At 41.5% G+C, this 17,426-nt stretch overlaps 2 protein-coding genes across 4 annotated transcripts in view; both read left to right on the forward strand.

Moving 5' to 3' along the window:
• Nucleotides 1-17,426, forward strand: part of LOC106090509 (cleavage and polyadenylation specificity factor 73) — a 216,436-nt gene that overhangs the window by 185,784 nt on the left and 13,226 nt on the right. The window lies entirely within an intron of this gene.
• On the forward strand, nucleotides 9,917-12,005 carry LOC131995341 (uncharacterized). The gene is made up of 2 exons (XM_059363976.1): nucleotides 9,917-11,838; nucleotides 11,919-12,005. The coding sequence occupies exons 1-2, from the start codon at nucleotides 10,171-10,173 to the stop codon at nucleotides 11,925-11,927; spliced, it is 1,677 nt and encodes a 558-aa protein (XP_059219959.1). The 5' UTR covers nucleotides 9,917-10,170; the 3' UTR covers nucleotides 11,928-12,005.

Here is a 17,426-nt window from a genome sequence, read left to right on the forward strand (position 1 = left end):
ATTTGAGATGTCAGTGCTTCGTCAATGAGGAAATGACCAGGGGTTAATGCTTCGAGGTCATTTGGATCATTCGAAATGGGTGTCAACGGGCGTGAATTCAGTATAGCTTCTATTTCCGCAATTACTGTCTCTAATTCTTCGTAGGTTAAAGATTCAGTGGAAACGCTGCGTACCAACAAATATTTGGCGGATTTTACGGAGACTTCCCATAATCCCCCAAAGTGAGGGGCTCTGCGTGGAATAAAATGAAAACATTTTCCTTTTGAACTGGACGCGGAACTAATGGTTTCTCTTGCCTTGTCTGAATATATGCTCTCGGCTAGTTTCGCCAATTGGTTCTTGGCTCCCACGAAGTTATGTAGTTGCATTATCTGAATATATATTTTGGCAGTGACCTAAGCGAGCAATTAATCTTTTAAGTGCACCAATGAATGACTCTGTGGACAGATCAGATACCAACTCTAGATGCACAGCCTTTGTTGTAAAACAGCAAAACACTGCGATGTAAGCTTCTGTGGGTTTTTTACCTCTGACCTTGTGATGAATCCAAAAGGGTCCGCAGTAGTCTACTCCTGAATTGATGAATGGTCGAGCAGGAACTATTCGGGACTGTGGAAGGTTGCCCATGACTTGTTGACACAGTTTTGGTTGCGCTCTTGTGCATCGGACGCATTTTTGCACAACTGTTCGTGCTGTTATCTTTCCTCTGATTGGCCAAAATCGTTGCCTGATTGCATTCAGCAACGCTTGAGGTCCACAGTGCTTGTTCTCTTCATGAATCTAAACAAAAAGTAATTTGACAATTGGGTCATTATAAGACAGTATCATTGGATGCTTGGCATCTGTCTGCAAATATGAGTTTTCCAAGCGACCTCCAACTCGCATGATTCCATTATTATCCAAATATGGCTTGAGCCCGATCACTGTGCTGCTCTTATCGACTTCACCATTTTCTTGAAGTTGTTTGACATCGGTGGGGAAGTCTGATCCTTGTAGTTTGCGAACTAAAACAGTCAAGGCATCATGCAATTCCTCCGGGGTAAGTGAGGTTTGTGTGGGTCTTAAATGTTTTTCAATCCTTGAGTTTTTCCCAAATCTGATGGCATATCCCAGAATTCTTTGTAAGGCCATGAATGACCCTTTATGCGGAATTCTGTAAATCAGGTTATCATCTTCAACTGCAGCTGCCATAACTGTCGGCACCTTCTTCCTCTCAATGTCACTTGTAATGACCAATCTTGAGTCAACCTTCTGTGGCCATAATGATGCATCCCCATGAAGAAAGAGTGGGCCCTGGAACCAGATGTGACATTTCGGCAAGTTTGCTGCATGTAACCCACGAGATAGAACATCAACTTTATTGTCTTTTGACCTTACATGGCGCCATTGTTCAGGTATGCTTAGCGATTGAATAGCAGATATTTTGTTGGCCACGAAAGTCTTGTAGGACGAAGACTGTGCATTGATCCAGTGTAAGACAATCTCGGAGTCGGTCCAAATGTATATTGGGTTCTTCTGCATATTGAGCTCTCTCTTTATCTTGTTTGCGAGTTGAGCTGCTTTCAAAGCGGCACATAGCTCAAGTCGAGGTAGTGTTTGTTGCTTTGAAGGAGCCACCCTTGATTTAGCACACAGCAAACGTACAATGACTCGTCCATCCCTTGAACTCGTTTAAACTCTCCAAATCTTGTCTGAAAGTTAGCCAGGCAGCATGAAGATTTACAGGTAGTGGCTCATCCCAAGATAGTTCATGCATCCATAATTCCTGAATAAATATCTTTGCCTTAACAATGACAGGCGCGATGAGTCCAAGTGGATCAAAAAGTTTTGCCAACTCGGATGTAACTGTTCGTTTTGAGACTGTCCGAACTTCATTCAGTTTCACCTTAATGAAGAAGTGGTCACTTTGAGGTAACCAAAACAGTCCTATTGTTTTGACAGTATCGGAGTTATTCAAATCATCTACATTAAGGCTCATTTGTTGGTCAGCCTTTGGTATGTCTTTCAATAGGCTGGGATGGTTTGCGCACCACTATTTCAAATTGAACCCATGTTTTTTCAAGATTGCACCAGCTGTTTCTGAGTCTCAATTGCGGTGTTCATGTTGTCTGATCTGCCGAGACCATCATCAACATAAAAATTATCCTTTAGCATCGTTGAACCAAGCGGATAATTAATGATGTTGTCATCTGCAATTTTCTGCAGACATTTGGTAGCGAGGTTTGGAGCTGCCCTTGTGCCATATGTCACTGTATTGAGCACGTAGTAATTAATCGGCATGGCTGGATCTTCCCTCCAAATTATCAGGTGATTGGTGGAATCTAGTACTATCTGCCTATACATTTTTTCGATGCCAGTTGTAAAGACGAATCTCGGCAGTCGGGACCTGAGTAAGATTGAGAATAGATCGCTTTGCACGACTGGCCCAGTGTACATAATGTCGTTCAAGGATAATCCAGTTGATGTTTTCGCTGATGCGTCGAACACCACTCTAAGTTTTGTTGTAGTTGAGTCGGGTTTCAGCACGCAATGATGTGGAATAAAATACTTCGGGTCCATCATGTTGTCTAGTTCATCTTTCGGCATATGGCCCAATTCTTCATATTCGCGCATAAAACGTACGTATTGTGTACGTATCTCCGTATTCTTTTGCAATCGTCTCTCAAGGCTGATGAATCGATTGTAGGCTAAATTTTGCGACTGACCCAATGCCTGAGGGTTTTCGCGAAGTGGAAGGCTGACGATGAATAGGTTGTCTACGCTAGTCTGCACATGATGCACGAAATGAGATTCACATTGATCTTCTGCTGGAGATAATACCTTTTCATTAGATCCGACCTCATCCATTTTCCAAAGTTGTTCAATCGCAGTTTCTAGTGACGTTTCACTATCAAATATTGCACACGTTGCTGCTGTTGACTGACTGGCAATGTTGTGTTGTCGGATTTGTCCACCGTCGATCCAGCCAAGTGAAGTGTTGGAAGATCATCAGCAAGTCTTATAGTTCCAGGTTGCGTGAGACTAAAGTAAAATTCAGCACCACGTAGAATATCTATTTTTTCTTGTTTATAGAAATTGGGGTCTGCTAGATGAATGTTCCTTGGAATGTTCCATGTGGAAGCGTCAACGTTCTGATTTGGTTGTGGTGGAATGATAGTTGGTAAGATGAAGGCTTCCAAGTTTGCAGAGAAACAATGATCTCTTGATGTCATTTCAACATTTATACGATGAGTTTCTCTTTTCTGGACCTTTTCAACCCCATCAATGCATAGCGATGCTTCCGCTGGTGAGAGAGATAACTTTCGAATGAGCCTTTCCGTTACAATATTCACTTAAGAACCTGAGTCCAGCACTGCCCGGAATTCATATGAAGCACCATTTGGAGATTTGATGACTACCTTTGCTTTGGCTAATATTACATAGTTATTGTTACTGATTAAAGATGAAGCGGATGCGTATGAGACTGCCTCTGCGTTGTTTGGGGCTGCGCTGTTTTGTGTGTTTGAATGTTCTTGTTTTTGAGTTGAGTTTTGATTTTTAAGTGAATTTTGGTTCCTCTTTTGCAGATGCAGCAACGTATTGTGTTTGTTGCTGCACTTTCTACGACTGCTTGCAGAGCAGGCCTTTGCTGAATGGTCAATCTTGAAGCAATTGACGCAAAGTTTGTGTTGTTGTACCCACTTAAGTCTTTCAGGTTCTGCCATGTTCAAAAATTTTTTGCAGTGATAGAGCGGATGGGGTCCATTACTGCATAATTTGCAAATTTTGTTTCCAGAAGCTGTCACAGAAACGACTACCCGGCTTGTGTTTTGTTGTCCTGCCGGTTTATCCTTGACTACAATAAGATCCATTGATTGAAACTGGAATTCTAGGAAAGATAGTAATTCATCAGTACCTCCTTTGATTTACCGAATGCTTACATAAACCTAATGTGAAGGTTGCGATCCATCTTTTTAACCATTAATGGCAGCAGTATGGCGTCCCAAGAGGAAGTATCAATCCCCAGATTATTCAGTGCCAACAGACATTCTCTCGTGGTGTCGTGCAAATCTTTGATTTTAGCTGCAGAGGATGTCCCCGTTGGTTGATTTAGGATCTTCTCAACTAATGTTGCCACCAAAGCCCTTTTGTTGTTCTAACGCTCCTGCAGGAGCAACCAAGCGGTTTTGTAATTTTCATCTGTTAATGTCAGGTGGCTTATAAGGTTGCTTGCTTCTCCAGAAATGTTTGTTTTCAGGTACCACATTTTCTGTACGTTGGGCAGAAGTTGCCTATCTACCTTCTCGGAGAATAGTTCATAAAATTCGTTCCACTTCAAATAGTCGCCGTTGAACTGCGGGATTGTTACCTTTGGAAGTGGTAATGCATGTAGTGGCACTGAATTGATTGCCCGTGACTGTCTATATGTAACTGGTTCTTTATATTTGTCTGCCATTACAGAAAGCCTTATAATTGTGTTGAACGGAATCTTCCAACGCATTATATTCCTTTTGGTCAAGACCTGATTACGATGGATCCTCCAGATGCTGCCATACTTCATCGTAAAGGTTCTGCATTTGAAGCCACAGACCTTTGACTGTCTCGATCTTGATGGAGTAGAATTGTATTGGTTCGCCGTCCTCCACCGACGTCAAACCCTGCAGGAATCGGTTTAAGGCCGTCATCCGAGCCTTTATTTTCCTAGTTATCCCTTGAAGCGGGTTAAACTCCTTTTGCTAAATTTGTAAAGTTGGTGGGTTCTCGTTTACCTTCTCTCTTGTTGATGGCAATGGCTTATATGGTTTGGCTCTCAGGATCTTTATGCACTCTTCAATGTCAGTCATGGCGGCACTATACATAGCTCCCACAGATGTGTGTAAATTCTCCATTATGTAAGGATCATCAACCGACAGCGTTGGGTCATTTCGTATAGCATTCTCTGTTCGTTCAAATGCTTACCATAGGAATGTCAACTCTTCCGATTTTTTTTTCATAAAATTCCAACGTTCTACCATCATGGGGGGCTTCTTAAAATTGGCTATCGATTTCTCGATCTCCAACGCCTTCTCCCTCTGCTGTGCCATGAATTGTTGTAGATTGGACATCGTTCTACCTTCTCGACCGAGTTCTGTTGATTGATGTAGAATTGTTTGTTAGACCACAGCTTGAGTTATATCTGTCCAAATGTGAACTGCCTTCGACTGTTTTGTTCCTAATATATGGTGCAGTTGATGTAAACTGTCCAAATGTAAACTGTCTTCGACTGTTTTGTTGCAAATGTATGGTGCACGGATGCGTGTTCAATGCGGACTGGGATCACCAAAATGCTATTGGTGCCTGTTGGTGGAAGTGTCGGTGCGTGTTCCGTATTAAAGCATTTAAAGTCCCTTACCTCTGGTGGGGGGAAACTCAAATGTTTATAACGTATTGTCAGGCGGTCACCAAAATGCTATTGGTGCCTGTTGGTGAAAGTGTCGGTACGTGTTCCGTATTATAGCATTTAAAGTCCCTTACCTCTGGTGGGGGGAAACTCAAATGTCTATAACGTATTGCCAGGGAGTCACCAAAATGTCAATTCAAGAAGGGGTAGTGGTTGTTAGTTTAAACGATGCGTCAAAACTATCACTATTTCCTTTCTTGAATTTCTGAATCTTTTCTCCTAGCACTTGTAACTAGTAGAAAAATGGGCAAGCAATAACACTAATAACACTTGGGGTTGTTTTAATAGATTGCCAAATGGCCTTTATTTTGTTTGAGCTTATAAACTCTTTCAGTTAACCATGGGCTTAAAGACAAATGCTTATTAATACAAAAGTTATATCAAAACAAGTAAAAGCAAACTCAAGAACAAAATGCAGTTGTGCAGACGCATGCAGATTTACATCGAGTTGATTGACTCCACGTATGTGCTATGCAAATGCATTTGCATAACTGCTGAGTTGCCGAAAATGGTCAATGACTCGATTTGTTCATTGACCTATATTGACGCATTTATTAATATGTTTATTTGAACATAGTATGCTGAGGTTCCAATCATCGGGTATGCGTTCTTTTAGCCAGATTGAGCAGATAAGCTGATGCATACGCCTCATCAGCGTGTCGCCTCTGGTCTTAAATAGTTCATCGGATAACCCATCGGCTCCTGCTGACTTGTTGTTCTTAATTCGTGTCACTGCTACTTGGACCTCATTCTGACTAGGAGGTAAACATTCTATACCATCATCATTGATTGGTTCTGCGGTATCCTCTTCGCCGCCAACGTCGGACACTAGCAGTTGGGTAAAATGTTCTTTCCATATCCTCAGCATGCGATGTGATAGGGGGTTCTTAACTATTGTCTTGGCAACAATTATTGTTTTAGTATTGGATCAAAAATCTCAATCTTGTAGGCCGAAATATCCAAGCGAATAAAAGTCAGAAATCAAAATCTGGAAGCTCGATATGTATGGTCTAATAAACTATTTTACAGATAATAACTCCAAAATAATTTAATTAATTTTAAGGAACATTATTCAGAGTTCACTTATTTGATTAAGCGAAAATTTTACATTTAAAATAATTCCTTAGTTGCAAATAAAGTAATAAATTCTTTAATTATAATACTTTTAAGTTACAACAAATTACACAAATAAAAGCTTTAGGTAAAGTTTTCAACTAGTTATTTCTACTACCTACTGCAAATGAAACCCTATTTTTATATTTTCTCCGTATACCTGATACATTGAAATAAATTTTCGTAAAACAGGAAAAATGGAATCGCTTTTTGGAATACATGACAATTTTCAAATTTATTTGTAATAAATAAAGGGTTATCATACGACAAATTTGTATGAAATTGGTATTAAATCGCAAAAAATGTTCAAAACGAATTGAAATTGAGTTCAGATATCGCAACTTCTTTAGAATTTTAAATAGATTTTAGGTCACTCGCATATACTTAAATATATACCAAACGGGACACTTTTTTCTTTTCAACTCCGCGACGAATCCAAACTGTACCTATGTATTTGTCATGATCCGGCACGGGATAGCTGTAAGCACCACAAAGGCTGGAACATTGTGGTCCGATCTGTGTGTTGTTCATTGCTATTACGAGAAGCTTAGCTGCGAGCTTCCGTCTACAAGTTGCGGACAGTGGAATGCTCAATACGGAGTAGCTCCAAAGGCAATCGCGGGGAATCAGCGGTATCGAGCGGAGAGTCTCAGTAAGAGATCGGGCGGCACCTGCTCTTCCACAAATACTGAGTGCCTATGATATTCGATATGACTATGCGAGTTATTGGCGCCTTTAAATAACCAATGGGCAACCTGTTCCCGAGGCGATCGGAATTCTTGGAATAATGAGGTTGATCAAAGGCTTATCATAACCGAATTTATGGTTAAGGAAGCCTTGAGGAGCTTCAAACCATTTAAGTCATCCGTACCTGATGGAATATTTCCGGCAAGGCAAGTTATGCGACACCAGAAGACTACAGGCCTATAAGTCTAAAATCCTTTCTATTCAAAACCATGGAACGCATTGCGGGTACCATGGTAAAGATTAGGACATCCAACGAACTGCTTACATACAAACAGCATGCCTATAATACGTCTTAGGGGTAAAGATCCGAACCGAAGGGAAAGATGGTCGCTGAGAGGCAAGGAAGCACAACAGATATGAGCTGACTTATGCAGTCATCAATATCGGCTGTGCATCCGGTAGGATTCCACTAGATCATCGGTCCCAAATGGAGGATCTGGTTAACGATCGGATTTTCGAACATGTGTGGGACTCTGTAGAGGGTCCATCCAATGGTGAGCTGCGAGTATAGAGGGGACGTCTTTACGCTGCGTTTTGCGTCGGCGGAATGTATTGATACCGTCAAACAGCTCGTCAGAGGTATTCACGCCCCTTGAAGGGCGCAAAGCTCGACCTAGTGAGAAAGATGGATATCCACCAGCTCACAAAGGTGACTCTCTTCATCAAGGGACGGGGCAGTAAATTTGCGACGGAACGCATGTGGGAGGTCCTTATGGTTGGCATTGATCAAACCTCCGTGACGAGTTTGGCTAAGACTAAAGGCACTACGGGAGCAAAACTGTTTTTTTCAAGATGCAGTGGCAGGTGACTCAAAACCGCCCAACGAACGGGGGGCTGACAACGAGACAATCACGGTCTCTCTCAATATTGGAAAGATGAGTATATGCAATGAAATCAGCAAGAGCAAAATTCATATTGCCTTAATTCAGGAGCCATGGACGACCCGGAACAAAATTTCCATACTGAACCATATCAACTACCGATTATTCTATGTTAACACTGGTACTCGACCGAGTACCTGCTTCATATGTCATACAAATTTGAATTTTATATTTTTCTCAGAGTTGTCAACGTCGTATGCAGCAGTGGTGAGACAGGTGGAGCACCCACGTCGGAGCTGCAACGGCTGGTGAGGCAAGCAAAACAGACAAGAAACGAGCTACTAATAGGGTGCGATGCGAACACTCACCGCACGACATGGGAGTGAGAGCAGAGACAACGGAGGACATGTTGAGGCTTTTGATGAAAACCCATTTTTCACAGGATACGACGGGACTCACGGAAACACCGGAATCGTGGAATAATGATATTGATCGAAGGTGTATAATTACGGAATTTATGGTGAAGGAATCCTCGAAGATTCCTGATGGAATATTCCAAGCAAGGCAAGTTATGCCACACCAAAGGCCTACAGACCCATAAGCCTTACGTCTTTTCTACTCAAATCCATGGAACGTATTATGGACACCATGATAAAGAGTATGACATCCAGCGAACTGTACGAGATTGTGCATAAAATAGAAGAATCCTTCGATGCCACAACGTACACCCTGGCGGTATGCATTGATATCGATAGGGCTTTTAACAATGTGCGGACCGGCACACTGATCCAATCCTTAGACCAGTACCGGGTGGACCCGGTCCCTAGAGGCTGGATAAACCACATGCTACGGAACAGGTCGATAAATTGTGTGGCCCATGGCATAAATATAGGGGAGAAAGTGGTGCAAGACACGCCACAGGGGGCCATTTTATCGCCACTCCTATGGGTGACCACCATGTTAAATGTCCTATTACGGATGCTGACTGAGGACGGATTTGAACCCGTCTGCAACGCTAACGATATTAAAATACTTCTAAGAGGTAAGGATCCGAACGAGCTATGCAGAAGGGCCAAAAGGGTCTTGCATATGGCATATGATTGGGCTAGACCCAGAGGTCTCCATGTTAACCCAGAAAAAACTGAAATATGCCTGTTCACGAGGAAGACGAAGGTGGGCCAATTTAATGAATCACGTTTCCTCAGTAAGACGATTTCGATATCTGACAAGGTTAAACAGTTAGGTGTGATCTTGGACAGGAAACTGAATTGGAAGTGTCACATTCAGGAGCATACTTAGAAGGTTCACAGATGTTCGACACTATGTAGGCCGTAGGCTCGAAATGGGGCCTGAATCCTAGGATAGTCCACTGGCTCTACAGGAGCGTGATTAAATCAATACTTACTTACGCCTCAGTAGTTTGGTGGACTGGACTTTGGTGTAGGGCATGCGGGGAATATGATAAGACGTTGGAGCATTTCCTTTGTCATTGCCCGTCTTTCGCGTCTAACAGATACCTGCACTTAGGTGGGGACATAATACCAGACATAAACCAATTTAGGGGAGTGATATTGAAAACAATTAAGCAATTAATCTTGGATAGGAAACTAAATTGGAAGTGTCACATTCAGGAGCGTTCTGAGAAGGCTTACAAATGTTAGGCACTATGCGAGGACGTCGAGTGTAAACATCTTTACGGACACTACAATGGCCATAAGGGCAATAACAACTAGGAGGGTAAGGTCACGAATAATCTAGCGAAAAACCTGAACAGGAGGAAGAGGTTTCCGATTGGATACCTAAGACAACACTTGAGGTCGAGCGTGAGGCACCGCCGCTAGCGGCACATAGTATTGCCGTCTGGAAGATAATGTTACACGTGTAATATGATAACTTGTTATACTCGTATTTATAAGAAACTTTTGATGAAACTAAGTAGACTAGCTTGTTCCTTTAATGTTGTTTGTTTGAAAAATATAATAAAAAGAGTCAGTTTGTTGACAGAAGCTTTACAATTCAGGTGTGGGGTTCCCAAAAAAAAAAATAAATAAAAAAAAGAAGACTCAAAATATGGATTCACGCCCTACTCGAGAAAGAATTCTTTCAGCTTTGAAAGCTTCAAATGTGGAATTTCCAGAAACAGCGTCAATTGCACAATTGAGAACATTATATGATTCTTTGCAAGTTAACGTTGGTCCATCAAAGCAGACTGAATTGCCTTCTGGAAATGTGGTTTCTTCTGATTCTGCTGGGAATTCATCTGTAACTGTCACTACAATGTCATCCAATACTTTGAATGAAACTCCCGTTATTAATTCCGCAACTGCCGATCCTGAAAATTTGCTTCAGTCATTTCAATGTAATGGTGAGTCCACAAATCAAACTGAATTGGTTCTTGGAACTGCCGCTTGTTTTTCTGCCGCACGGACTTCAACCGATTTAATATCTAGAAATACATTGAGTGTCGCTTTTAATAACAGCGAAATTGGCGTATCCTGTGCAAATCTTCGGCAAACACAGACTTCAGTGCCTCCTTCCGTAATTTCTTCCGTACCTTCCGTCTATAATTCTTCTGCTTCCGTTCCTGTAAATACAGTTCAAAGACAATTTCCTGGTACTTCAGGGACTGCTGCTTCTGTTTCTGCCGCCCGGACTTCATCAGTTATTTCCGATTTAATGAATACAAATACATTGGGTGTCGCTTTTAACAATAGAGCAATTGGCGTGTCCTGTGATGTTCTTCCGCAAACACAAACTTCCGTACCTCCTTCCGTATCTTCTTGTGTTGTTTCTTCCGTACCCTCCGTCAATTATTCCTCAGTTTCCGTTCCTGCAAACTTACTTCGAGGACAATTTTCTAGACCTTCTGTTCCATCACAGGTAACAGACCCTTTCATTCGTTCAAGCGTTTTATCCCGTGAAGCTGATGAACTAGAGAGTGAAATTAGAGTTTTGAGATTGAAGCAAGAAATGTTGGCTCTTCGAAACCAAATTGAATCTTTAGAAAACGGTGGAAAAAAGGTTTCTACAAATATCAATTATGACGAGCTCTCTATGATGGTTCCGAAATTTTCTGGGAATGATGGACGAAATATTGAAAAATGGATAAACTCTTTTGAAAGCTACACTATAAATATGACTGACCAAGAAAAATATATGTGCTTAAGATATTTGCTGGTTGGAACTGCGCGAGAGTTCATGGAAAATTCAAATTACAAAGAATATAAGGAGTTGAAGAGATCGCTCTTAGACATTTTCAAGAGAACGGTAACGCAAGAAGAAGTTTATCAAAAATTGCGTTTGCGCAAGTTGAAGCCAACAGAGCCGTGTATTGCCTATATAGTAGCAATGCAAACTATTGCAGCAGAAGGCGAAATCAACGAGCAAGAACTGGTTGACATTATAATAGACGGAATGGAAGATAAAACCAACAACATATCCATTCTATACGGATCAAACTCATTACAAGAATTGATGCATGGAATAGATAGATACGAGAAACGCAGGTCAAAAACAGTCAGTACTCATAAAGAAGGCCGTGACAATACTAATGGCATACGATGTTTCAATTGCTCTCAATTTGGACATATGAAGAACACCTGCAATAAGCCTCGACGTCCACCGGGATCTTGTTTCCATTGTTTCCAAATGGGACATTTTTACAAGGATTGTCCTAAAAGGATGAATGTTACTGCTCCCATATTTTGTAGTAATGATATTGTAGACACAACACAAATGGTAAGTGTGGCCTTTAAATATTCTTGTGGATCCAAATATACTAATTCTGCGAATATTTCGTGCTTGATCGATTCCGGTAGCCCAATTAGTTTGGTTAAGATGTCTTTATTACCGACTGGTGTGATAAGTTCGAAGAATTTAATACCAACTTCGTATGTTGGAGTTGGCAATTCCCCTTTGAAAATATATGGAAATATTTCTTGTTTAATAAAATTTAAAAAATCGTCTAAACAAATAGAATTACTTGTTGTTCCGAACGAGAGCATTCATGTTCCAATGATTCTTGGACGGAACTTTATGCATGCATTTAATGTAAAATTACTTCAAGTCAAGGAAACTACGAATGATATAGAAGTATTTGAATCCACAAGAAAAATAAATGACAATAATAATATAACCTCGGTGTCTACACCATCTACGATAAGCAATTCTTATGATAGTCCTGTGAATTCCCAAGTGATACGTACGGACGATATTGATCTAAATCCTTTGTTAAATTCATTCCAGAAGAAGACTTTAGAAGATCTTATTCATAATCGTTATATAACTCCAAAGGGAATTGATAAAAAGTCATCTGATTATAGGATGCAGATTAAATTATCTGATGATATTCCAATACACTGCTCTCCCCGTAGATTGTCGGTTCGTGATCGTGAGGAAACGCAGAAGATTGTTAGTGATTTGTTAGAAAGGAAAATAATACGTTACAGCAATTCTCCATACACGTCAGCAATTGTGTTGGTAAAGAAAAAGACAGGGGAAACGCGGATGTGTGTCGATTATCGAGCGTTAAACAAAAAGACTATTAGGGATAACTTTCCTTTACCCCTCATCAAGGACTGTATTGAGAGCATATCAGGCAAAAAATGGTTTAGCCTCATGGATTTGAAGGATGGATTTTTCAACATAGAAATGCATAATGATTCAATTCCATACACTTCATTTGTAACCCCATTTGGACAGTACGAGTATTTGAAGACGCCATTTGGTTTAAAGAATGCTCCAGCAACCTTTCAACGCTTTATAAATGGTATATTTCGCGACTTAATAGAGGACCATAGAGTGGTTATATATATGGATGACATATTGATTGCATCCTCTGATTTCGATTCTCATGTTCAGACATTGGCGGTTGTACTTGGACGTGCTTTTGAGTACGGATTACGTATCAAGTTAACTAAATGTAAATTTGGTTATCAGAGTTTAGAGTATTTAGGATACTTAATCAGCCCAAAAGGTATACGGCCGACAGAAAATCACTTGCGAGCTGTGAAACAAATACCAATGCCTACTTTAGGAAATTCGTTCCGTCATTCTCAAATATTGCAAGGCCATTGTTAGATTTGCTTCGTAAAGAGAAAAAATTCGTTTTCTCTGAAGAATGTGTAAAGGCCTTTAGTGAATTAAAGTCTCGTTTACTTCGGGCCCCAGTATTAGCTATCTATAACCCTAAAAGCGATACGGAGTTACATTGTGATGCAAGTTCTCATGGATTCGGAGCAATATTGATGCAGCGTCAGGATGATAAAAAGTTCCACCCCGTAGCATTTTTTTCAAAGGCTACAACCAATGCAGAATCGAGATATCATAGCTTCGAACTGGAAACACTCGCAATTATTTACGCGTTGCGCCGGTTTCGTGTGTATTTAGAAGGATTACATTTTACCATAGTCACAGATTGCAATTCACTTACAATGACCTTGAACAAGAGACAACAAAACATGTACAGCATTCCAAAGGTGGCGGAGTCATTCAATACGATACACGTGGATCACTTCGGACCACTTCCATCATTAAAATCGAAAAGAAAACACATTTTAGTGGTAGTTGATTCTTTTACAAAATTTGTTCGACTTTATCCTGTAAATTCGACGAGCACTAAGGAGGTTTGTTGTTCTCTCGAAAAGTATTTTAGTTATTACAGTAGACCAAGACGCCTAATCTCGGACAGAGGATCATGTTTTACGTCATTGGAGTTTTCTGAATTCATTTTGAAAAATAATATTAATCATGTTAAGGTGGCGGTTGCCTCTCCACAAGCAAATGGGCAGGTTGAGCGTGTAAATCGTATTATTAAGTCCATGTTGAGCAAATTGAGTGACCCAATAGATCATTCCGATTGGTCATTGAAATTGTCCCAGGTGGAATATGCTATCAATAACTGTGTTCACAGTTCTACAAAGGAAACCCCAGCGAAGTTACTCTTTGGAATGAATCAACGAGGGGTGGTGGTAGATAAGCTGTCGGAATATCTAGATGAGAAAATGGGTAATGAGGAGAAACTAAATTTGAGGGATATGAGGGTTAAGGCATTGAATTCTATACAGCGATCTCAGAACTACAACGAATTATACTTTTCCAAACATCATGAACCGGCAAAACCTTACGATGAGGGTGATTATGTTGTTATTATGAATATTGACAATACAGTTGGGAAGAATAAGAAATTTTGTGAAAAATATCGTGGTCCCTACATTATTGAAAAAGTATTAGATAATGATCGCTACGTTGTGAGAGATGTTGACAATTGTCAACTGACACAGATCCCATATAAGGGTATAATTGAAGCAAAGCGACTTCGGAAATGGTTGACAAATAGGCTAGCTTTACACGCGGAAGGATTAAAGCTAGAGAAAAGTGTGGACCTGGGGGTCTACATTGAGATCCAAGGGACTGAGGTCCTGCAGGCGGAGATGCCGGCGATCACGAAATGCGCTATGCAGTTTTGTATTCATGCGAGGACGTCGAGTGTAAACATCTTTACGGACACTACAATGGCCATAAGGGCAATAATAACTTGGAGGGTAAGGTCATGAATAATCTTGGAGTGTAAGAAGGTTAACCTTTCGAGTCGACGCAGTCCGATTTAGGGCGTGGGTGACAAACATAACTCTGTGGAAGAGCGAAATAGTCGGTAGGACGGCGAAAATCCCAAGGGGTGATCCGGGTCGTGAGAGGACGAGGCTATTACTGATAGGAAGCAAAAAAGAGGTCAGTATAGCTATTGGTATCATAACGGGACACATAGGACTACGAGCTCACTTATGTAAAATCGGTGCGGCAAGTGATAGCATTTGTAGGGCTTGCGGGGAAGATGATGAGACGTTGTAGCATTTCCTTTGTCATAGCCCGGCTTCTCACTATACCCAAGCAGGTCCAATGGTCATTAATGAGTTAGTTAGATTTGTTTAGCCCAAACAATGTTTGTTGTTGGTGGGTGTTCTAAACAATGTGTATGATTTCCCATTTATGTTTTCATTCATGCATAACGACGCAGTCCGAGTTAAGGGAGATCGTGAGTAGTCGAGGCTATTACTGAAAGGAAGTAAGAAGGAGGTCAGTATAAATTTGGTATTATAACAGGACACATAGGACTACGAGTCACTTATGAAAATTCGGAAAATCGTGAGGAAGATGATGATACGTTGGGGCCTTTCCTATGTCATTACCTGGCTTTCACGGCTAAAAGACACAGGTACTTGTTTGTTCTGTTAAGTGGAGCGGACATTTTGTTATTTCTCTCGCAAGAATTTTTCTGTAATTCGTCATAGGTCATTATTTTTGGTAGAAAAATTTAAGTCACTCAAGGATATCTACGGTAGTGGTATCCATTAGGCGGTTGACGATCTGCGTTTGTTTCCAGTGGAGCGGCAGATCTAGAGCCAAGAAGTAGGCTTAGAATAGACTCCAAAGACCCAACAGCTGTGGTGGTGGTATTAGTTCTGTGGGACAGCCGGTGTTAAATACGAATACTGCATGTCTCTGGTCACCATCAGCCTCATCCAATCCAACAATCTTCCAGTCGGTGAGTGAAAGAATGAGACTACATTCCATTAGTCTTCCAAGCATGGATTCAGGATCTGACTTAATCTAGTGCTGCACCTGGCCAGTCCTCACCAATCTTTTGAAGCGCACAACCATACATTTTAATTGAGCGTTGATCTCCGAAGGCAATAAGTCTGTACCGGCCCCGATACCAGCCTGCATCGTCACAAACTAGAGGAGATCCAGGAAATTCCGCCAGGACATCGGAGGATACCGATGACTGTCCATTGACTATCCCACTCCAATTTTTCCTAGGTATGCAGCCCTGTTCTTCTCCCTTGTCGACAACTGCCATCACCAAACTGTCCCTAGCGACATTAGCAAAGAATTTTCGACCCATCTGACTATTGTCCGTCCTAGTTCTTTTATTCATGTGATGCCCTCCATGTGACCACAGCCTTTTGGCTCTCTGCGGTGCAGTTTCCGAATCTAGACGTATAGTATTAGGGAATCCTGTGCTGCGAATCCCAAACCCAATTTAGGGAATCTCTACTTATTAGTGAGAGTCTTAGGAACATTCGCACCAAGCCTCTTAATTAACCTGAAAGCGAATAACATCTCGTTGAGAGATCTGCGACAGTCGATGGCGGTTTTTGTGTTCAGAAATACGTTCTCCAGGGATTTAATGGCTGCCTGGACGTCTTAGAAGATATTTTTGACAATCGTCGTTGTGACATTATATCTTTGCCATTCCACCACTTCCTTAATTGCAAGGATCTCCGCTTGATACACACTGCTGTGGCCGGGTAACTTTTTCGATATGATCCAGATCTTTAAAGTACACCCCAAAGCCCACCTGGTCGTCTAGTTTGGAACCATCCGTATATGAGTTTAAGTAACTTCTATTACCATGGATTTCGTAGTTCCAATCGGTTCTATAAGGTGAAGTGTTACAGTACTTGTTATCAAAAAGCGGCGATTGAGTAGACACATATGTCGGCAGTCGCGGACAATCAGCGGTAACGAGCGGAGAGTCGCAGTGAGAGGCCGGGATGCACCGGATCTTGTACAAATACTGCTTCAACCAGCACCTTACGGTTTGAAGGCGTCCTTACAATAGTGGAGTTTGACCTGTAGAAACCGGACCATAGTCAGGATTCAGAACTTCCACCACTGTTGTGTTAGCCTCGTCTTCTAATTCCACCAGGAGTTCATCCTCACAAGATTCTAGATTTTGTCATGATGAGCTTTCGTACGCATCCAGGGGCAGGAAAGAATGTAGTGGAATCACTCTTCCTCAGGACACTGGACACTTGCGGTGTCGACGATTCCTCTTTAGCTGTTTCACTAACTGCTGATGTCGAAATACTTTCTGAGTTCCGTGCTTCTCCGCTGGCGCACATCTTGAGCCCAGTCCAACTGGATGACCTACCCACTCAGTGCTTGTCGAGTCCCCTTCCAATGCCTTCCCTTCCTGTCTCGGGGGATTTTCCGTCTCCTGCTCAGGCAAGTGTTCAGCAACAACTGCTGAGTCTTCTCCTGCTTCTCTAACCCCACCGCTTCCATAGATCTTCAGTTTCAACTTGTTGAATTCGTAGGATACAACCCCTTCAGACTTGTCGAAGTCTGCTAGACAGCTTTAGTTTAGTATGAATACTGCATGTCTCTGGTCACCATGAGCCTCATCTAATCCAACAATATTCCAGTCGGTGGTTGAAAGATTGGAATTACATTCCCTTAGGATCTGAGGGAATCCTTGGTATCCAAGCATGCGCTATCTCTCTCCCTATTAGGGAGAGTCTTGGGATCATTCGCACCAAGCC

This window comes from Stomoxys calcitrans, chromosome 2 (assembly GCF_963082655.1).
Source record: "Stomoxys calcitrans chromosome 2, idStoCalc2.1, whole genome shotgun sequence".
NCBI classification, from domain to species: Eukaryota; Metazoa; Arthropoda; class Insecta; order Diptera; family Muscidae; genus Stomoxys; species Stomoxys calcitrans.